The following is a 22,827-nucleotide window of genomic DNA, read 5'->3' on the forward strand; positions in this document are numbered from 1 at the left end:
TTAAGTAGAACGTGTTGTCTATATTTATTTAAAGTTGCGCATTTTGATGTGACGTCACATTTCTCAACCCCCCCTCGTCACACATCGTCACAAATGTCTGACCGCCCCCCCCTAGGTGCGTGACGTCATTTATGGACGGCTCCCAGGAGGCAATTGAAGCCTTGAATGTGTAGAGGTGTTACGGAGGGGGTGTTGTAGAGTTGTTACGGATGGCAAACAAACACACTGGGCGTGGCTATGTCTGTACGCGAGGAGGTGCTTACAGCGACGTCCGCACCGTTCAGCCTGGGGGGCTGACACGGAGCTGGGATCCCCCGCGGCCCCACCCCTCAGTGGGGGAGTTGATATATAAGGCGGTGAGCCGGAGGGCTCGGGGCAGTGTGTGTTCAGCTTTAACTAGTGAAAAAAGAAGATCTACTAGATAGGCCCTCGGACTCCCCTGGATCGCTGTCCTCAGGGCCGACCAGGGCGAGCCAGTGGCGTGGCCCCGAGAGCCCAGAGCCGATGCTCTTGTTAGAGCCGGTCTGGGGACTCAGGGTGCTGTAATCCCAGCTTAACCAGGGCGGGCTGGGTTAGCTAGCCTCCCCTAGCCCGGTAGTGGAGGACCTAGGAGTAGGCTAGCTGTGACCTAGAGAGTTGACCTCCCAGTTAGACGGGTGAAGGGGCCGATACCCCTTCCAGTGTTGTACATCCCGGCCTGTTCTGTACTTGGTACTTAATAAATAAGTGTGCCTCCAACTACGTTGTCCAAGTCTCCTTGAACCACACTACAAATGATTGATGTGGCAAGCAGACCAAGGAGGATAAAGCATGAGCTTTTCACCTCGATCACTCATTTCATATCGGGCCACTGAATTCTTATAACGCCCCTTTTGTAAGGCCGTGATTATGTACGTAGAACACCTTACGGAGCCAATAAACACTTTTCCACTTTACATGTTCGAATGTCTGCCTGTTTGTTATTGCCTCGCCGTGTTTAGTAAACTTAGCTCCGACTGCAATTGTTCCTTTTCGTTTATTTACACGTACATGCCTCGAGTCAATCCACTGCTGGATGAGGGCCACCAGAAGCTGTAGGGGTGTCAGGTGTGTGTGTTTTAACCCTGCTTTATCAAGCTGCTGCTCAGTGTGGTTTGAAGGAAGTTAGCACAGCTGTTGACGTATAGTACAGTACAACAATGGACTTTGCCGCACTACGCTCTGCTAACAATGTAGTCCAGGGCAGTGGCCTAACACATTCCTGCAGAGGGAGCTGGTAGGAACGTTGGGTTGCTTGGTCAATGGCCAGGGTCAACGGCGGCGTGGTGTATTCCGCAAATATGCCCGACTGAGGGTGGGCACAAGCCGGCGTGAGTATGTTAAACGTTGAGTTTTATAAGGACACCACGGGGTGACCAGCCCCTCCCCACCCAAACCCTCCCCACCCAGCCCCTCCCCTCTCCACCCAGCCCCCACCCCTCACATTCTTTGATGCACGACTGACGGACACAATAATCCCCTGTGGGCTGGTGTAACAAGGAGGTTCCTACCAGTATAACTCGTGTTATGCATGGTTGTTAGATTGTTGCTGATGAGATTGGGCGCTTTCCACGTGATGTGATCATGAACACCCTTTAATGGATAAATGGTTGCAAAAATTATACTTTTAAGTTGTGTGGTTTTTATAAAATCGTAATACCGAATGACAATGCATGTCTTTGAAAACATTAAATAACTTCACAAAAAAATGGTAAAGCACACGTCCTTTGGGACGTGACCGTCTGTCTGTTCCTCCTTCCAGCCAGCAAAACGTTGTGTAAAGTATGAAAACCACAAATGAACGTGTTCTTAAAACAACTTTTTAAAAAAAACCTCAAAACATAAGGACACTGTTAGAAAACAATAGTAGACTTAACTCATTTCTTTATCGAACTTATACATCTTACAAACCATTAAGGGTACACTTAAACACTACAGCATTTAAAACTCAACATGTTTCGTATATAATTATAAAACGTTGTACACGTGGCACACCACCGTAAGGGCAGTACCGTCAAGTATATAATGAATGGGGAAATATAAAAAGTAACGGGAAGGGATGCTGGGATATAAATTCCCAAGACGGACAAAGAGGGCACAGAGCTCAAGAGGTGCAGCATACAAATGTTGTTTAACCAGGTAAGGCCCGCTGAACTCTATTGCTCTTTTTTCAGAATCGACATGGCCACAAATGATATCTCAATGCAGTGGCTCATCACGTGGAAATGTAAAGCAGCCAAATACTGTAAACGCATGTTTCTAAATGTGGAGGGGAAAAACCAGAGGACCCGGAGAAAAATTCACACGACCACGGGGAAGAGACACAATATACAGCACGCGTAATGCTCGCACCCAAAACTTCCTGTATACCAGGCGAGGTAGTTAACATCTCGCCAACGTGACACCAACGAAAGAGGGATGGCCGGGCAGGAAGAGGGGGAGATAAGGAATGACCGGGCCAGGAAACAGGTGGATGGGAGGGGGATGGGAGGGAGATGAGAGGGGAGAGAGGGAGGAGAGAAAGAAGGAGCGAGGAGGGAGCTGCACGAAGAGGGGGAGAGGGGATGGATTTCGAGTTGGCGGCGGGGGGGGGGGGCACACAGAAGTCACGTGGTTTACAGGAGGCTTGAGCCGATTTATATTTCAGAGATTAATTGAACATTGAGGGGGTTCGTTGTCTGTTCGACACATTTCCGGTCTATGCCACTGTTGAGCTTTTCATTAGACGCGCCTACGCCTGTCACCAATAACGCCAGTTAAGCTGTTCACCATGTTCACACAGTATTCTTCATGCGATATATACAGCATACAACACAATTCCATAATTATATACTGTATACATTTTCTGATTAAATGTGTGCATTACATCATAAAATTATGGTAAAAAACACGATTTAGCTTTTGTTTCTCTATTTTTACTAAAGGGCACTTGGCCAGTAAACATGGAATGTTGGTCCAATGTTTCCAACCACGTGGCCCAACCACCTTTGAGTCTTTACCGAGCCTTTCCCATGCACATTTTATACAAATGCATGAACCATAATCTCTCACCATCAGTAAAGCTCTCGTTCTTGGTCACAGATCCATATTGTACCTGTTTACACGGTTGTATGTTGCATGACACCCCAAAGACAAAGATCCCCCATACAGCCTTAACAGACTGTAGGAACAAGTGCTGTTAAGCGAGCACCAATGAAGGCCGGGTACGGCACACAAAGGGGTGGGTGGCCAGCACCATGCCCGGCTACCTTTGTCTCCCCAGTGGAGATGACTACACACCACACCAGGTACTCATTCGAGGCCAAGTCGACCTAGAGAAGGCCCAGGACCGGTTCAGATAATTGTCACTGGTATTGGTCATGTGCAGGTTTGTAGCGCAGTGTGCTAACTGCTGCGCCACCGCTCTCCATTCATGGCACCCCGCGCACAATGCAACACACATTTCATTGTCGATGTTCTATTTGCTGTTGATTTCATGCTCCCATTGCTTCCTTAAGAGATCTTCAATAACTTTTTGGTCGCATTCTCTGATTTTCTTTCTGTGACACGAGGATCGTGAACATGAACAGTGCCATCGGAAATTTAACAGAAGATGCCAAGTGAACTAAAACGCATGAAGAGGTGCATGCTGGGAATTACACTGTACGTATGCATATTTTAAATAACAATAAAAATAAAAGCATACTCATGCACTTTAAACATTGCTGCTGTTGCAAGACGGAAAGAGGAGCTTGTGAATTAGGGAACATACCATAATTTACAGACATCAAATTTACCTGTTAATCGAGTAAGTTGGCTTGGCCAGGTCATGTCGTTCGAAGGTATGACGGACTGGCGGTCGAGACTAATGACAGAGTGCCAGTCAAACTATGAAACACACTCATGTGGTTGTCCGTTGTGGAGATGGAGTGATGAAATCCACTCGTGTCCAGGCGCTCGATGCATTATTTTCTTCGCAATGCCATGATTGATGGCAATGGGTTAAGGGAGGCCTTCACGGCCTGACGATAATTCATCGATTTAGTGAATGCTGTGGTGATGGTGGTGGCTGGTAGAGTTCTGGGCGGTAGCTATTCCTCTCCCAGTGTTTGTGGGGACATTGTAATTATTGACACCCCCATGAATTTTGTTCGTTGTACCACATGAGGGGTTGCCACAACTCTAGGCCAGAGCCTCTTCAACCACCACTTACAGACCATACGTGTCCCCACTGTTGCTCAAGACGTTGACAGTGGGGGGTGATGGATTCTAGCTGAAAACAACCGTGTCGGTATAGTGGCATCAATACCGTTAGCCACAACGACCTCTTGCCCATGATCTATTCCGAGGAATGCCCCTTGCAAAGACTTCAGAAATTACGGAGATCCAGCTTGCTTCTTTCCAGGTCCTCAACATCAAATAACCCCCCCCCCCCACCCATTCGTCCATTCGTCATTCATGTTGACCCGGCCATCTCCGTGGCGGCCTTCTGCATGCGCTGAGCGACGCACATGAGTCGGTATCTCTCCTTGAGGTTTCTTGCGCGCACGTGGGTGTTTTTGATCTCCTCCACGCATCCGGCCGGAAACCAGCCCTTCTCACCGTCGGACAAGCGCTCGCCCTCCATCCAGTCTGCAGCACGCCAAGCATCGGGCACGCACACCACGCACAGGACAAACGGACGGACAAGGTTCCTCAAGTATTTTTCGGTAAAGTAACGTAGGTAAATGGCCTACCTTGGCTCCTCCCACCGTCAACCAGTATATATACAAAGACTGTTTTCTTGGAATTTCTCTCACTTGATACAGCTATCGTGCTGTGATGGTTCCACTTGAAGACGGAAGCTTGTGTTGCCTCCGTAACGTCGTGATTTTTATTTTACTTTTAGTAAATATTTGTTTTAATTTTTTTATTTTTTACCTACGTGACTTTACCGAAAAAAAAACTAAGAATATGAATCCTTGCAGTCACGAAAGCTTCAAATCTAGAATTAAGGTTCCTCAATTAGGGATGTTGTGTTCCCGATTTGCGGATCTGACAAATTCCAAGAGTAGTTGGGTCGAGATACGAAAAGAAAAAAACTTTGGGTCGACACCAAACTGATGTCACAAGAAGTAACGGCGGCGCGTTAATGACTTCACGTCATTCATGACGTCCTGCCAAAAGTGGTGTCATGTGACGTCGGGTGATATCACTACTCTCAGCACAAAGATATGCTATATTGCAAAATGATGGCAATGATTTTGAAATCCGATAAAGTTTGCATTAAAAATTAGATTTTTTAAAAATCCAAAACCAATTCCCCTATCCACCATGAATATACTGCTCAGGATGGGGCCTATTAGTGAGCACCTATTAAGGGTGGCATGACAACCACGGGGGCAGCGAGTGACCAGCACCATGCCAAACTACCTCCCATCTCCCAGTGCTGATGTTTACACAATGCACCATGTACTCGGTATGAGGCCAAAGTCGACAGAGGGGAGGCCCACGACCGGTTAGCCACTGATGCTCGCCAGGGCCTGGAATAAAACTTAGGCCACCAGGATCGCAATGTGGCGTGCTCACCACTATGCCACCATTTCCCACAATGGCGCACACACGCATCTGCATTACGAAAGACCGTCACATCTTGCATTGATCACACCGGGACAGGTGGGAGTTCAGCTGTGGCTTGGATTATAGCCCTGTATGGGTAGGCCTGGTGATGATAGTGGTTGTATTTTGTTGAGTGAAGGTGGAGTGGATCTGCATTACCGTCAGCCGTCTTTTTGAGGACGTTGATGACATCGGCCTCCTGCAGGCTCAGTTCATCCAACTGGGAAGCCTTGTACTCACAGATGCACTGCACCTGGGGACAGTCTGGAAGACAAACGGTTGCTCAGTCTTACGCACTACGAGTATATAGCTCTGCGGGATGTTTCGGGCCGTAGCGTGTGTTGTCTGCCACGATGTCTAGCATCACCGAAGGTTCCAGTACGTGGAGCAAAACGTCGGACATCGTGCCAAACAACCCTGATACGCATCTCAGAGCTGTAGAGCAAAACCGCGAAAAGATACGGAGGGGATTGTGTTGTATATATGATTTACAAACAAAACGATACAAATCTTACCTCCACATCTTACTTCCAAAATAGCACGGCTTTGAGAACACAATTTACAGTGGATTCACTTTACATCAGACAAATACTTTATGCTACCAAACGTCTCAGTTTGCCTGGGATAGTCCCAATTTCAGAAAGGTTGTCCCAATGTCGACGCTTTGTGACTTTTTTTTTTTTACCAGGTGAGGCCCACTGAGCTCTATAGCTCTTTTTTCAGAAGCGACCTGGTCACAAATGATCAAAACGAAGTGACTTGTCACGTTAAATTTGATATCAGCCAAATACCCTAAACGCATGTTTCTAATTGTGGAGGAGGAAACCGGAGGACCCGGAGAAAAATCCACGCAAACACGGGGAGAACAAGCAAACTCCAAATATACAGGCGTCAGGATCGGGATCGAACCCATGTCCTCCTGTATACCAGGCGAGGTAGTTAACATCTCGCCAATGTGGATTGAATTGGAGGGGCAAATTATTGAGTGGGTGAGGCTATTCCAAAATGGGTGCGGCTGACAGTGGCAGGAGCTTCCATCTCACCACGCACATCCCAGTTGGGCCTCCCAGACATTTGGTAGCCATTAAAAAAAACTAAATTTACGTGGAACACAGGTTTAATGGACTCACTCCAGTCCTCGTAAATCTGCTCGCTGCTGTCGGTTTCCTTCTTGGGTGGGCAGATGGCATCAGCCCAGCGCTCCATGTCACTCCTACAGACGCAGCAGACTTAGTGCACAAAGCTAAGACTCGAAAAACGATCTTGATTTTAAGCTTTTGTGACTGCAGGAATCCATACTCTTTGGTTCTTTCGGTAAAGTTACGTAGTTAGAAATAAAATAAAACAAATTACGTTTCGATGACGACCGCTTGTGTTGCGATCGAAACGTCGTAATTTGTTTGATTCTATTTCTAACTACGTGACGTTACCGAAAGAACCAAAGAGTTCCAATAACAATGCTAGGATGTGTCGAATTATATTTAAGAAGAGAATTGAGAAGAAGGTTTTAAAAGGTGCATAGTGAAAGTTCATACAGCTGGCGTGAAACCATGAACCATAAGCATTATGTCTGACACACTGTGGCATTGCCAGTCAACACTTCGTTCCGGTCTTATTCTTCTTCTTTCGTATGGCTGATGTAGAAACAGAGCAACAACTGAAATTTCACATTCAGGTGGTCAAGCCCAAATAACCACGTTAGGAGCAGCGGGGGCGTGCATCGCTGTGTCATTTCCTTCGTATTTGTGGATCGGGAATTGCGTCGTTATATGTTGTATTCTGGATGACAACGGTCGCACACTGGAGGGTTTTTTTCATATCGTTTTTAATTATTTCCTGTGATGGCAATTGACTTATCAGACAAGCGAGATATTGACAAAACAAGACCTTTGTGCGGTCTCGTTGAAACTGGGTCAGCCAGAGAAATGAGATTTTCCTATCACCCAATTGGAGTGCTCTGGGCTAAGAGCTACGGGACTAGGCCACAGCTTGAAGGACATACCTAGAAGAGGCCCTGACAATATCTCAGCCAAGGCTCCATAGTCAAAGCCTAGATCTACATTAAGACCTCATGGAGAAGCGTCATGGTGACAATAATGCAGGTGCTTCCAGGAGTGCTTATTTACTGCCACTAGCAGGCATAACAACCTGAGGTAATACACAGATAGTACAATATTATGAAGGGGACCATGTAACTGAAAATTGTATTTTCCTAGTGAACAGAGTAAGTAGGCCCATTTTTATTATTTTATTATTTCCCTTCTACGTGACTTTAGCAAAAGAAGCAAGAAGATGAATCCCTGCAGTCACAAAAGCTCTAAATCGAAAAATCACCCTTTTCACACACCACCGCAATCATCTGAGAATAGGTTGAGTAGGACATTTTATCCAGCACTGCATTTGTGCGAGGGATCCACGTGTATTAAGTGGCCCGGCGTGCATGCGTGGACGTGTGAGGGGACTTACGGGGAGGACACCTGGAGAAGCTTCTCCGTGTGTTTGCCCGCATGGTTCTCCAGCAGGACGAGGAAGAAGGAGTTCTTGTTGGCGACCTCCGTGTCCGAGTTGGGTTTCACCTGGAGCATGGCTCGGTGCACGTGATCAACGACGACGAATTTACTGCGGCACACGGATACAGGGGCACGCGGTGGCCGGGTGGTCGTGAGTCACGACAGCGGCGACGAGAGCGGCAACGACCGGGCTTTAAACATTTGTAACGATGTCATAAAAAATATAACAAATGTGTTAAACGTGTGTGAAAATGTCGCGGGAGAGTTCCGTTTTCTTCAAAAAGTCAGATTTCTATTCTAGGAGGCCCTGTTATACCATCGTGTAACTTTACAGTCATTCAATCACGACCATCTATATTTAAATTTCGATTTAAAGATTTCGTGATTCTTTCGGTAAAGTCACGTAGAAGGCAAGTAATAAAATAATAAAAATTAAACATAATAAAATAATTCTCACGACGTTTCGGCCACAACGCAAGCAGCCGTCCTCAGGTGAAGAATGAGGACGGCTGCTTGCGTTGTGGCCGAAACGTCGTGAGAATTATTTTATTATGTTTAATTTTTATTATTTTATTACTTCCCTTCTACGTGACTTTACCGAAAGAACCAAGAAGACGAATCTATATTTACTGTATTAACAGTAATATGCAAAACAGTAATAATATTCCCAAAATGTATTTTCAACCGTATACCCCAACGCAGTTTATCTGGGGAAAATGGATATTTTAAACCAGGGTATCCCATCCCCCCAGAGTCCCAATCGGGGATTCACTCATTTATCCAGAGGACATGATCACAGAAATCCCCAGATAATTTGAAGTATTTTCTAAATAACTCCATTTAACCATGGTCTGGACCCCGGATATTTGGATGGCCACACCTGCTGGATATTTGGAAGAAGAGAGAACCAGGTTTTGCCAGCTCGGAAAAGGCAAATGCCCAAATAATCGAGTCATAAATTAACATAATTTAACTCTATACATATCACTGCTCATCATAAGCAGTGACCTGGCAGTCCTGCAATTTCCGTCTTCATGGCACTGCGGGGAAAAGCGCCTCCCACTAAAGGGAGGGTATTTGGCCTACTCATCCATGCTGGCCAGACACCTCTGAACAGTTTGGGAGCACACAGACACCTTGAACCCCACCGTAAGTGACCTGCCAATCTTCTGCGGTGCACAGGCCACAAGGGGGGGGGGGGGACGTTACGAATCTCGCACCGTTGTTTCTACTGCCGCTCTGAAGAGATCTAATGAAATGGGGGACCGCTGGATTGCAAGTCCGGTGTAATATCATTACACCAGGGCAGTGTGAAAACTAATTTATTTAGAATTGCTTCTTGTCGTCCTTCCCCCGCACCTCTAATTTGCACGGTTGGCAAAGTACGATGCGAAAAAAAGTTCAACGTTCAAAGTGTGTGTGCATGACACAATTATTACACAACAGAGCACAGTATAAACATGATCAACGTACTCCCTCTTCTTTGAGCACAGCAGAAGCATATCGTTGAAGAGAAACATGTGGATGGGAGTCGCCTTGTGTCGCGATATGATCATCGTCCCCCTCTGTGTCAGCTCCATCACCTCACCCTGTTTCACCAGCCAGCGGTTCTTCGATACGAGCCCGATGGTCTGCAGGGGAAAGACACGTGTACCCACCATTTCTTATTAAATCCTTTATATTAAGTTCGCTTGCTTGCTTGCGTGCTTGCTTGCTTGCTTACGACCGTGCAAATCTTTCGGTCGCTTTTTAACCCACTTCCCGTGATCCAATCGAGCTGACATTTTGCACACAGACTCGTTGTGCGAGACAATAAATTTTCGTGAAAATTTTTTTCCAAAATTTTACACTGTTTAGGAAAAACAAATTAAATATTTAATTACCAATTGCTTAATACTGGCAGACAATCATCTGACCCATAGGTGGCAGCCATCTCAAGGCAGAGGACGAGAGGACTCTAGCCGCCACGCATATAAAGGATTTATAGTGAAAAACTTTGTTTTTACGGGTTTACTTGTTTGAGGATACAACAGACGAAGTGAGTTAAATAAAAGCGTGTAAAAAAGGGGCTTCAGCACACTTCAACGGAGGGAATTACAAATGTCTACAATTCACAATATCTGGCCTCGCTTATTGGCACAGAAAGTATAAACACGTGCGACTCGCGTGATACATTTTGTCCACATGTTAAGCTCATGGTGCACACCTTCTGAGGGGTGTCTTTGTTTGCTAATATTGCCACAGCTCAGCGAGGGTCAACGGTTGTCAGTGCTGGAGAGAGGTCAAAATGCCCTCGGGTAAAATTTCTCTCACCTTTACATTCTCAAACACAATCTGTTGACAGATGTTGATCATCTCTTCCACTTGCTGCATTTTACGAACACTTTCATTCGACTCCTTTATCACCTGCGTTCGTGAGAGGCAATTAGAGAAAAAACGCACAGAAACATTACATTAAAAAACACAGGGCTGAGAAATCGCCACTGCCATTGTTGTCGATGCCACCACACCCCGCCACCATCACGTCTTTCCTCCTGCGAAACTTCAGATCCGTTGCAAAGTTAACCCCTTTCGCATGATGACGATGTACATGTACAAAACGGAATCTGAAGAAAAACTCGAATAAAATTACTTTATCGGTACCAAAGCTCCGACAAGACCAAACGGGAGGGGGGCATCTGGCAGTTTGGTACAAGCTATCAGAGTGCGGTTTGTGTTCCTACAGTTCTCTGCAGTGAGTACAATGTCCTTTAAAAACAACGGCGGGCACAAGCCGGCGTGAGTAGGTTAAACGTTGAGTTTTATCAGGGCACCACGGAGTGACCAGCCCCTCCCCACCCAGCCCCTCCCCACCCTCCCCACCCAGCCCCTCCCCACCCAGCCCCTCCCCACCCTCCCCCTCCCTGCACGACAGACGGACACAATAATCCCCTGTGGGCTGGTGTAACCAGGAGGTTCCTACCAGTATAAACAGTGACTCTGTTGATGAGAAGATGATTGTCGAAACCGGTCCAGAGTTTGCTCGTTAAACCAGAAGGCGGCGTGGCTGATGGGAAGTGTTAAAAAAAAGTTTATTTTTAATGTGGATATGGGAAGGCGTTTTAGTCTGCTTAGTTATTTTGAAGAAGAATGATTAGGATGTCACGTGAAGATGTCGCATGACGCATGGATAAGATAAAACCAAGAGCCTCGATTAGAATGAATGCGTCAACGCTGCAGATTAACAGGGTTGTGGTAACTCACGCGGTGCCAACAAGACTGGCGACCCACATTCGCCGCTTGTGGCAGAGGTTCATGGTACAAATCCAGCGGCCACCCTAATTATAACTGCAGTGTGTAATACCCCTAAAATACACAAAGTCTGCTCACAGTGCATGTTATAGATACCCTGACGTCATTCGCAAAAGTGGACCATTGTATGCCGGGCATCAGAGTCCACATTCGGCAAATTCTAAATTTACTCAAACCAAAATTATACGTAGGAATCATTGCCCCCTCTACTGGCAGACAAAATGTCCATTTTGCAGGCCAGGTGCAGAGTCGCCTTGTGCCACACAGAGACAGCTGCCACTGAGGGTGCCCTTTCAAACGTGCGAGATGTAGTGTAGAGCGCTCCGAGACGCGCCGGCGTATATCAAGAACGAATCGCGACGATTACCTTATCAAGCGCGTCAACGGCATTCACAGCAGCAGCCTCCTCTGGGGATCCTGCCTCCCTTCCTTTCAAGATGTTCTATGCAAACACAAGACACCAAGATGACTTCAGTAAATCGTACGGTTGAAAGTAAAACGCTGGTGCCTTCGAGGGTAAGGAGCCCAATATTTGAATTCGTAGACAATGTTACGGATGTTTAATCAGTCCAGAGTCAATAGTGGAAATTCAACATTACTATGGATGGAGAAAGTCCATGTAAAGGAATGGCAACGGTTACATTCCCAGCATGCAGTACTTATATCACCTAGATTTGAAGCTTTCGTGACTGCAAGGATTCATACTGTTAGGTTTTTTCGGTAAAGTCATGTAGGTAAAAATAAATAATATTAATAATAGAAATGATAATAGCAATAAAATAATAAATCACTTATTTTATTTTTATTATTTATATTATTTTTATTATTTATTTTTACCTACGTGAATTTACCGAAAAAACCTAAGAGTATTATATCACCTATTCTATGAGAACGATCATGTTTACAAACAACACGGGATGCTCACATGAGTCGACTTAGTGGAGGCCCACGACCAGCTCTGATATCACTTGCCACTGGAATTGGCCGTCGCCAGAAATCAAACCCAAGTGACTTATTCATAGCGCGGTGCACTAACCACCAAGTGCTCCCGCTCCTCACCAGAACTACCCGGTCTCGGTACCACAGGCGGTGTTGGACATGGCAAGACATTAAATTCCGAACAAACGGAGCCTAAGCGTGCAGCAAGGTTGCGGCGGCGGATTGATGAATACGTTCATAAAGTAAAAATGTCAAAATGTTTCCCCCGTTTCAGCGCATTCGTTTAAAAGAATCAAGCAATGCGAAACATTTAAGTGTGTTCACAGACCTCTTACGTAATTGTGCGGTGTCATCCCACGCACCATTCGGGAGATCCAGAGCGTGGCTGGCTGACTGTGAATTTTACACACATATACACACTACCCACCCCGCTACGGGCACTTGCCTCTGGTTCTTTCCGGAAAGAAAGCAGGTGGGGGTTCAAATTCTCACTCCCACCACGGCGTTCCGTGTCGTTCCGGCCCATTATCCACCCGTGACCCCCGGGGGTCATTATTGACGAGTCCACACCGAAATAAAGTCCACTCACCTCCAGCAGCAGCCTGAGCCGCGTGATTCGTTGCAGGGGCAGGTGCAGGAAGGAGGTGAACGGCAAGCGTCCGCACTGGGGCATCTCCTGCAACCGCTGCACCACTGCACTGAACTGGGAGTTCGACTCCCTGCAGGGGAGGCAGGGAGGGAGGCAGGAGGGAGGGACACGATGTCAAGTGGGCAGCCCTTCTCACCCCCTAAGGAGGAAGAAGTGTGATAAACGTCCAAGCAGGATTTTTTTAAAGAGGTACACAAAACTCACCGTGATTCTCAATTGATATTTCTCAGTATCTTATATATGTGTAGTGTTTTTATTTCACGTGGACAACTTTTTTTCTACTGCATCACTTTTTATTGAACACCCTCGAGTTCGACACCCCCGTGACTCCGTCGTGATTTTCCCGCTTGCTCTGCTCACCTGCTTCGCTCGCTCTGCTCCCACTCTCCTAGCCTCTCCACTGCTAGCCTGTTCTCTCTCTCCCACTCTCCTAGCCTCTCCACTGCTAGCCTGTTCTCTCTCCCACTCTCCTAGGCTCTCCACTGCTAGCCTGTTCTCTCTCCCACTCTCCTAGCCTCTCCACTGCTAGCCTGTCTGCCACGCTCCGCTCGCTTCGCTCTCTCCGCTGCTAGCCTCGTACTATACACTCTGCTAGCTTCTCCACTGCTAGCCTTCCGCTATACACTCTGCTAACTTCTCTACTGCTAGCCTTTCTACCCTCGCCCCTCCGACCTCGACCATGACTCCAGTGGGGTTAAGCCATCACTGCTGGAGAGGGCGAGATGTGGAGAGAGGGGAGACTTGGACGTCTCTCGTCTTTCCTCGTGTCTTCACTCCGACCAACTCCACCCCTCTCTCTCTCTCACGCTCCCGTATATATCCCCCTCCTCATTAACTCCTCATTAATTAAGCTGGCGACCTCCCGTCGCCTCACGCCCCGTGGCTTCTGCCGCTATCGCCTCAATCTCCCGTCAACCTGGCGCCTGTTCCGCGCCTGCATCTGCAGCCAGCCAATCACCGCTATGCATCTTGATTGGCCGCCTGCATCTGCAGCCAGCCAATCACCGCTATGCATCTTGATTGGCCGCCTGCATCTGCAGCCAGCCAATCACCGCTATGCATCTTGATTGGCCGCCTGCATTTGCAGCCAGCCAATCACCGCTATGCATCTTGATTGGCCGCCTGCATCTGCAGCCAGCCAATCACCGCTATGCATATTGATTGGCCGCCTGCATCTGCAGCCAGCCAATCACTGCTATGCATCTTGATTGGCCGCCTGCATCTGCAGCCAGCCAATCACCGCTATGTATCTTGATTGGCCGCCTGCATCTGCAGCCAGCCAATCACCGCTATGCATCTTGATTGGCCGCCTGCATCTGCAGCCAGCCAATCACCGCTATGCATATTGATTGGCCGCCTGCATCTGCAGCCAGCCAATCACCGCTATGCATCTTGATTGGCCGCCTGAATCTGCAGCCAGCCAATCACCGCTATGCATCTTGATTGGCCGCCTGCATCTGCAGCCAGCCAATCACTGCTATGCATCTTGATTGGCCGCCTGCATCTGCAGCCAGCCAATCACCGCTATGCATCTTGATTGGCCGCCTGCATCTGCAGCCAGCCAATCACCGCTATGTATCTTGATTGGCCGCCTGCATCTGCAGCCAGCCAATCACCGCTATGTATCTTGATTGGCCGCCTGCATCTGCAGCCAGCCAATCACCGCTATGCATCTTGATTGGCCGCCTGCATCTGCAGCCAGCCAATCACCGCTATGCATCTTGATTGGCCGCCTGCATCTGCAGCCAGCCAATCACTGCTATGCATCTTGATTGGCCGCCTGCATTTGCAGCCAGCCAATAACCGCTATGCATCTTGATTGGCCGCCTGCATCTGCAGCCAGCCAATCACCGCTATGCATCTTGATTGGCCGCCTGCATCTGCAGCCAGCCAATCACCGCTATGCATCTTGATTGGCCGCCTGCATCTGCAGCCAGCCAATCACCGCTATGCATCTTGATTGGCCGCCTGCATCTGCAGCCAGCCAATCACCGCTATGCATCTTGATTGGCCGCCTGCATCTGCAGCCAGCCAATCACCGCTATGTATCTTGATTGGCCGCCTGCATCTGCAGCCAGCCAATCACCGCTATGCATCTTGATTGGCCGCCTGCATCTGCAGCCAGCCAATCACCGCTATGTATCTTGATTGGCCGCCTGCATCTGCAGCCAGCCAATCACCGCTATGTATCTTGATTGGCCGCCTGCATCTGCAGCCAGCCAATCACCGCTATGCATCTTGATTGGCCGCCTGCATCTGCAGCCAGCCAATCACCGCTATGCATCTTGATTGGTCGCCTGCATCTGCAGCCAGCCAATCACTGCTATGCATCTTGATTGGCCGCCTGCATTTGCAGCCAGCCAATAACCGCTATGCATCTTGATTGGCCGCCTGCATCTGCAGCCAGCCAATCACCGCTATGCATCTTGATTGGCCGCCTGCATCTGCAGCCAGCCAATCACCGCTATGCATCTTGATTGGCCGCCTGCATCTGCAGCCAGCCAATCACCGCTATGCATCTTGATTGGCCGCCTGCATCTGCAGCCAGCCAATCACCGCTATGCATCTTGATTGGCCGCCTGCATCTGCAGCCAGCCAATCACCGCTATGTATCTTGATTGGCCGCCTGCATCTGCAGCCAGCCAATCACCGCTATGCATCTTGATTGGCCGCCTGCATCTGCAGCCAGCCAATCACCGCTATGTATCTTGATTGGCCGCCTGCATTTGCAGCCAGCCAATCACCGCTATGCATCTTGATTGGCCGCCTGCATCTGCAGCCAGCCAATCACCGCTATGCATCTTGATTGGCCGCCTGCATCTGCAGCCAGCCAATAACCGCTATGCATCTTGATTGGCCGCCTGCATCTGCAGCCAGCCAATCACCGCTATGCATCTTGATTGGCCGCCTGCATTTGCAGCCAGCCAATCACCGCTATGCATCTTGATTGGCCGCCTGCATCTGCAGCCAGCCAATCACCGCTATGCATCTTGATTGGCCGCCTGCATCTGCAGCCAGCCAATCACCGCTATGCATCTTTATTGGCCGCCTGCATTTGCAGCCAGCCAATCACTGCTATGCATCTTGAATGGCCGCCTGCATCTGCAGCCAGCCAATCACTGCTATGCATCTTGATTGGCCGCCTGCATTTGCAGCCAGCCAATCACCGCTATGCATCTTGATTGGCCGCCTGCATTTGCAGCCAGCCAATCACTGCTATGCATCTTGATTGGCCGCCTGCATTTGCAGCCAGCCAATCACCGCTATGCATCTTGATTGGCCGCCTGCATCTGCAGCCAGCCAATCACTGCGATGCATCTCCGTTGCTCCCTCTCGCCGCACCAGGTCGTCTCGATGCGACCTCACTGTCCGTAACTCGCACATGCGTGCACACCGCTTGCAAACCCCCGCGCGTTATTCCACTACATATGTGTACGTAGCGCCTTGATTCAAGGCGCTTTACAATAATTGCAAAATTGGACGTAAGATTATTGCGGTTGAAATTAAGAATGGGGTTATCAAAAGTGGTGGTGTAGTTATGGTGGCAAGAGAACAGGCGGGAGTGGTTAAGGAGAGTTTGTGGAAGTGATAGGGGTATGGAGTAGTGGTAGTGTGATAGGGGTAGTGGTAGTGTGATAGGGGTAGTGGTAGTGTGATAGGGGTAGTGGTAGTGTGATAGGGGTAGTGGTAGTGTGATAGGGGTAGTGGTAGTGTGATAGGGGTAGTGGTAGTGTGATAGGCGTAGTGGTAGTGATGGGTTGGGGTAGTGATAGGGGTAGTGATAGGTGTAGGGGTAGTGATAGGTGTAGTATGATAGGGGTAGTGATGGGTTGGGGTAGTGATAGGGGCATTGATAGGTGTAGGGGTAGGCCTGGTCATGGTTGGGAGAGACCACAATAAACCAACGAAATTTAGAAAGAAGATTACATTTGTACACACTTTTATGGAACTTGCCGTGTTGTCTGTTTATATTCTTTGGAATCTTTGATGCTTAATATCTTCGAATCTACAAAGCTTAACGAGCTGAAATTTTCTACAAAGACTCGCCTTGCATGACAATTCAAGATTCCATAAAACAAAACCAGTCCAGGTCCTACCCATTGTGGTCCTATTTGTGTTTTTAACAAAAAATAATAATTATTAATTGTACATTTTACCCTCCCCTTTTTTCTATCACGAATAGTCGCGCCCACCTACGATGGCAAACGTCTCGTCCAATCACAGCGGCTGTTGCCGGCCAGCCTACAACCAATGAAAGGGGAGGGCTTCTATCGCCATCAGTCATGTCACCTGAGCAGCCACTTCATGCAACAAGTGCACAAAAAATATGTAATAAATAAGTATAACCCGTAAAAACAAAGTTTTTCACTCTAAATCCTTTATATGCGTGGCGGCTCGAGTCCTCTCGTCCTCTGGCTTGAGATGGCTGCCACCTATGGGTTAGATGATTGTCTGCAGTATTAAACAATTGGTAATTAAATATTTAATTTGTTTTCCCTAAACAGTGTAAAATTTTGGAAAAAAAATTTCACGAACATTAATTGTCTCGCACAACGAGTCTGTGTGCAAAATGTCAGCTCGATTGGATCACGGGAAGTGGGTTAAAAAACGACCGCAAGATTTGCACGGTCATAAGCAAGCAAGCAAGCACGCAAGCGAACTTAATATAAATGATTTAAAAAAAGCACACTTTTATTGGACTCAAGTAGACGATACATTCATTTCATCCTGGCATTAATCAAATTTGCCGTGCTCAATAAAAGTGGGTGGCTTCATTTAAATGTGTTTTCATTTTCTTCGTGCAAGCCATCCCACTTTGATTGAGCACATCAAACTTGATTAATTCTGGGGTGAAAAGATTTTCTTCTACTTTTGAGTGCAAACAAAAGTGTGTGCATTGAAAAGCTTTTTTTTTTAACCTATTTTTTTAGCTTTTAGATTACATCACACCCTATTAGCCCTCAGGTACAATCCAATCGCTAATGTAGCAATTAGATTGCATTTCATTGCCGAATTTAGTTGGGAGAACCGTTGCTCAACTTACTGGTGAGCGGAATCAATAAGAATTGGTGCATCACACTTGACTATTCATTTGTTTGGCTGTGGTCACGTGGTGGAGGGGTCTTCGTGACACAAGTTTGGGCAGATCATTTTGTGACCCAAACCAAAACTCAACCGTGAATCATCATATCGGCTGGGAAAACATTTGCATTACGTTAACTCATTATGCATTGCCGTAAGACACTTATGGGTAAATGAAGCACAAATAAGCAGAACTCGGTGATGTGTCTTCACACATATATGCAAGTGACACATGTTTAGCCCATCAGCCCATTGCCTTTACAGACTAATACTATTAAGGGCTTAACGAGGGTTCCATATTTTATATTGCGTACTCTTGCCAGTAACATCTGGCAATCCAGCCACATTTGCTTAACAGTTCTGGTTCTGCTGTATGAGACTATGAAGGGTGAAACTGGTCCGGTGTTTGCCTTAAACAAACACTGCTGGATAAAAATGGCATGTAAAAGGAAAATAGGCTGATAGGCTGAAATAAATATTAGTTGTATGTAGAGCTACAGAATGGAGTTCTACTTGTATGTATATGCTCCTTGTAAAAGTGTATACAGGACGTCCATAAAGATACCATTCATTGTTAAACAACTTCATTAGATAGCAGTGAACTGTATGGTGCGAAGCATTGCCAATATATTATTAATATACCCAAGTTATTTAAACCGCAAAGCACGGGTGATTGTCAACAGCGCATGACAGAAGCATGTGAAAAGCAAGACCGAAACTTTGGCAGACACTTCTCCAATCTTTCACTCGATGCGCATTATGCAAACTACGTCTGTTGACACGAGTGAGACATGCCGCTAACTGGGTCACGGCAAATTTGCACATGCGGAAACGCGAGCAGCCATTTTCAACGACATCGAATCCACTCTGAACCAAGACCTAAAACACCCCATGGGGGGGGGGGGGGGGATATTTCCAGAAATGGAGGCTCAAGCCAAATCCCCATAAAATAAAGTCACTGCATTCAATCTTGATAATAGGAGCGCCAGGCACACTGTGAAAGTGACCTTCTGCGGCAGCACTGTGCAACACGACCCCACTCCAACCTCTCTCGGAGTGAAGCTGGACACTTTACGCGAAGCTTCCATGACCATCTGAAAGAGGTAGCCGCCAAGACCAAAAACAAGGGGTCAACCCGGTGCAGAAATTGGCAAGCACAAGCCTGGGAGCATCAGCACCCAGTGCTACGGACATCAACGAAGGTCCTTGTGGACTCTATAGCCGAGTACTCGGCACCAGTCTGGACCAGAAGTAGTCACACTCGACTTGTTGATGTTCAACTGAACATGTCACTGGAACCCTCGAGTCGACCCCAACGCCCCAGCTGCCCGTGCTGCGTCACAAATCTCTCCCCCCAACCCATCCGCGGCAACGCTGAAACCCTCCGGGAAGGAGTTAGAAACGATGAGAACAGTCGCCTTTCCAATAGTAAGGACATCAGTAACATGCCACGTCATTGCATGAAGACACGCAAGCACTTATGGATTCATGCGCTAAACCTCGGAGAATTCAACCCCGATGAAGCTTGGAAAACTAAATGGAGTTCAAAGACCTCACAAGAAAACACCTTGTGAAATACCCAATGCAGAATATCCCTGGGTTTGATCTTCCACAAAGCTCCTGGTCCACCCTAAACCGCATCCAAACAAACTATGGCAGACCAGGATACCTGATGCACAAATTAAATTATTAAAAACTCTCCAGTAGTGTGCGACTGTGGTCATCCAGAACAGACCGTACAACGTATAACGACACAATGCCTGATCCACGAACACGCAGAAGATATTACTCCACCGATTCTGACGTAGTTATCTGGCTTGACCACCTGAATGTGAAATTGTAGTTGTTACTCTGCATCTACATCAACCATATTGAAGACGAAGAAGAAAATAAAAACCAGTTTCCACCTGCACAACCCAATCACGGCTCTCTCACACAAACACAAACGAAAAAAGCACGTGCACATTTTGAATCGTGACAAAAGCCACGCCACCGCTCACGTGCGAGACGACCACTAAACACTAGAGACTTGCGCAATAACATCACACCTTGATTATCGCAAATAGTGGAATTTGGCCAGAGTTGTTTGGGCTGTCACAGGCACCGACTATTTGCGCAAAGTCGCCGACTGCTACCAGCCAGATGGCTCGGTGGCAGAGCGAGCGGCTCGTAATTGGAAGGTTGAGAGTTCAGATCCTGGTTAGGGGGGCGGGGGGGGGGGGGGGTTTGACTCGGCCCATCATCCCTTCCGCGGGTCACTAAAATGGAGGACAACACAGTGGGAAGTCAGCAGCTGTTGTCCTATGGGTGGACTTGCCCCTGCCATAGGAAATGGGGAATTTCCACCACTGTCTCAGGGCCGTGAACGGTGTGCGAGCACTGCCTTGAGGAAATCTTTCTTTAATTACAAATTGTAATCCGCCGTTTACTCAGTTTAACAAGTGAAAGAGACATCCATTCAAACTTTCAGAGTATTGCGCCACTGTGTCAGAGAAGGCCGTCGCAGAACGATTAGTGTGGTTGGCCAAGTACGGTGTGAAAGAAGTTCAACATACATACAATTGAGAGATTCCCTGGACTGGTATCAATACTAGGGGTGCTGCAACTTCTCCCATGCACCTGCTGCAAATGATGTGTGTGGCGTGGCACTCCAGAATTATTAGATTTTACATTTTAATTCTCAGAGCTCGAATTTTTCGAATTTAAGTTTACGATGTTGTTTTGTGCACACTTTGGTGACCAGGCTGAGATCCTTCACTCACCATACTTGAGAAACCGTCTTAAATCATGGGCATCTGTAACCTGGACTTGAACCTCGAATCTCAATGGTTACCAGCTCGATGCTCAGGCTGCTGCGTCACATGGCCAGTTCACTCGCTGCTCGCTGTTGCTTTTAATGTACGGTTAGCGGCTGTTACCTACCGGAGCTCGATGAACTTTTTCTCCTGATAGCGGTTGTTGGTGAGGTATGGGATGTACACTTTGAAGTCGTCCGTGGCGTATTTGTAGACAATGTCACAGATGTCCGAGATGAGGATATCCGAATCAATTCTGTCTCCCAGTTCTGCGATGAAGCTGCAATACAAAACACAGAGGGCACACCGTTACTGCGCGTTCACATGCAGAAGCAAATCACGCTCAGAATCAGAATGTTCATTTACACTAGGAGGAATCCAATGAGCTACAAATCTCTCTTTCACAAATGTCCAGTAGTTCACTACCAGTTCACGGGACATTAGCACAAAAACAAATCTTCTCTACTGCGTGTTGCAATACAATACAAGTTACATTTACATGGCACCTTAGTGCGATCGGATCTGCAGATGCTTCACTTGAAAAAAAGAAAAATGATCTCCATGCACATGAAGACAAACGGGGGTTTTAAGTCTTGGCCCGAACAAGGGCAGCAGAGCCTTAATCGTACAAATTTCAAGAGGAAGGGAATTCCAGACAGCGGGAGCAGAAGCCGACGAGCAGCGATCACCCATGGAGGTTGCAGTGATAGGAGGAACAAGAGGATTAGACTTCCCACGGAGGTTCCAACATCCCGCGGAAGTTGCAACAATAAGCAACTGAATTTTGGAACAGCTTCTTCTTGGTTCTTTCGGTAAAGTCACGTAGAAGGGAAATAATAAAATAATACAAATAAAACATAATAAAATACAATTCTCACGACATTTCGCATACAACGCAAGCAGCCGTCAGACAGACCTGTTCTTCACCTGAGGATGGCTGCTTGCGTTGTGTCCGAAACGTCGTGAGAATTATTTTATTATGTTTTATTTTTATTATTTCATTACTTCCCTTCTACGTGACTTTACCGAAAGAACCAAGAAGATGAATCCCTGCAGTCACGAAAGCTTTAAATCGAAATTTGGGTCGAGCTTCTTTAGCCATTCGACAGCGCCGGCTGTTAGCTGATGAATGCGCCCTGCCTACTACTGATCGATGTTCCTGACGTAGCAGGCAGCGGAGTTGACTGTATGCGCCGTCGGTCGTTTGTTGCGCTTCACAAGTCCGCGGGGTGGAACCGTCGTTCGTCTTCCACCGGTGCAGGAGACGAGCGCATCGGCCGCGTGACGTCCCAATGCGAAGGTTCGCCGCAGTTCCAACAACGCAATCGCGTTACTAACAGTCTCACTACCTGGGGGTTATCTAATACAACCGCTCAAGCAACCGTCTGCAAAATTAGGATTATATAGCAGAAACTGGATACAAGCAGCACAGTTCTGATATATGCAACACATCCCGATATTACACTGGTGAGGGGGAAGGTGCATGTTAACTTCTGATACAGGGACACCGCTTTGTATAAGCACAGCTGGCCTCGCTGCCAAGGGGATGTGCTTATATCCAGCTTCTAGCAGTTGAACTATTGGGTAAGAGAGGCGATGCAGTGGCTAGCATGCTGCGCTATGAAGCTGGCGATCTGAAGGGTGGGGCATGAAGACGCTAGTCACATTTAATATGCTTTTCTGATTGAACACAGCTTAATCGCAGATTAAAAAAGAGAAGATTAGTTATTCAAATCACCTGCATGGGCTGCATTTCCCAGATCGGCAAATTTGGTTTTCTCATTGCCAAATGGGGTCCAGTGCGGTTGATGACAGGAGAACTACATTGTGTTGCGGTCAACGCCGTTGCCAAGGTCACCGCGCCACAATGCGTGGAGAAGGTTAATGGTTCGACCACTGACACTGCCTGCAATAATGCAAAACCCGAGAGACACGATTTGCAGCAAGAGGAATTGGCTATGCACAA

The 22,827-nt window shown here is 47.4% G+C and overlaps 1 protein-coding gene across 8 annotated transcripts in view; it reads right to left on the minus strand.

Annotated features, from left to right (window-relative positions):
- Positions 1-1,885: 1,885 nt before the first annotated feature.
- The window catches only part of LOC133351057 (ephexin-1-like), a 69,477-nt gene continuing 48,535 nt past the window's right edge, over positions 1,886-22,827 (minus strand). For all 8 annotated transcript variants that reach the window (XM_061565962.1, XM_061565956.1, XM_061565961.1 and 5 more), the window contains exons 12-20: positions 20,989-21,141; positions 12,925-13,054; positions 11,764-11,838; positions 10,419-10,511; positions 9,579-9,736; positions 8,062-8,214; positions 6,726-6,808; positions 5,755-5,859; positions 1,886-4,629 (exon numbers count right to left, since the gene is read on the minus strand). In XM_061565962.1, the coding sequence (XP_061421946.1) occupies positions 4,454-4,629; positions 5,755-5,859; positions 6,726-6,808; positions 8,062-8,214; positions 9,579-9,736; positions 10,419-10,511; positions 11,764-11,838; positions 12,925-13,054; positions 20,989-21,141 (1,126 nt within the window). In that variant the 3' untranslated portion in view covers positions 1,886-4,453. The remainder of the gene's footprint in view (positions 4,630-5,754; positions 5,860-6,725; positions 6,809-8,061; positions 8,215-9,578; positions 9,737-10,418; positions 10,512-11,763; positions 11,839-12,924; positions 13,055-20,988; positions 21,142-22,827) is intronic.

This window comes from Lethenteron reissneri, chromosome 36 (assembly GCF_015708825.2).
Source record: "Lethenteron reissneri isolate LAM-NWPU_2019-01 chromosome 36, ASM1570882v1, whole genome shotgun sequence".
NCBI lineage: Eukaryota > Metazoa > Chordata > Hyperoartia > Petromyzontiformes > Petromyzontidae > Lethenteron > Lethenteron reissneri.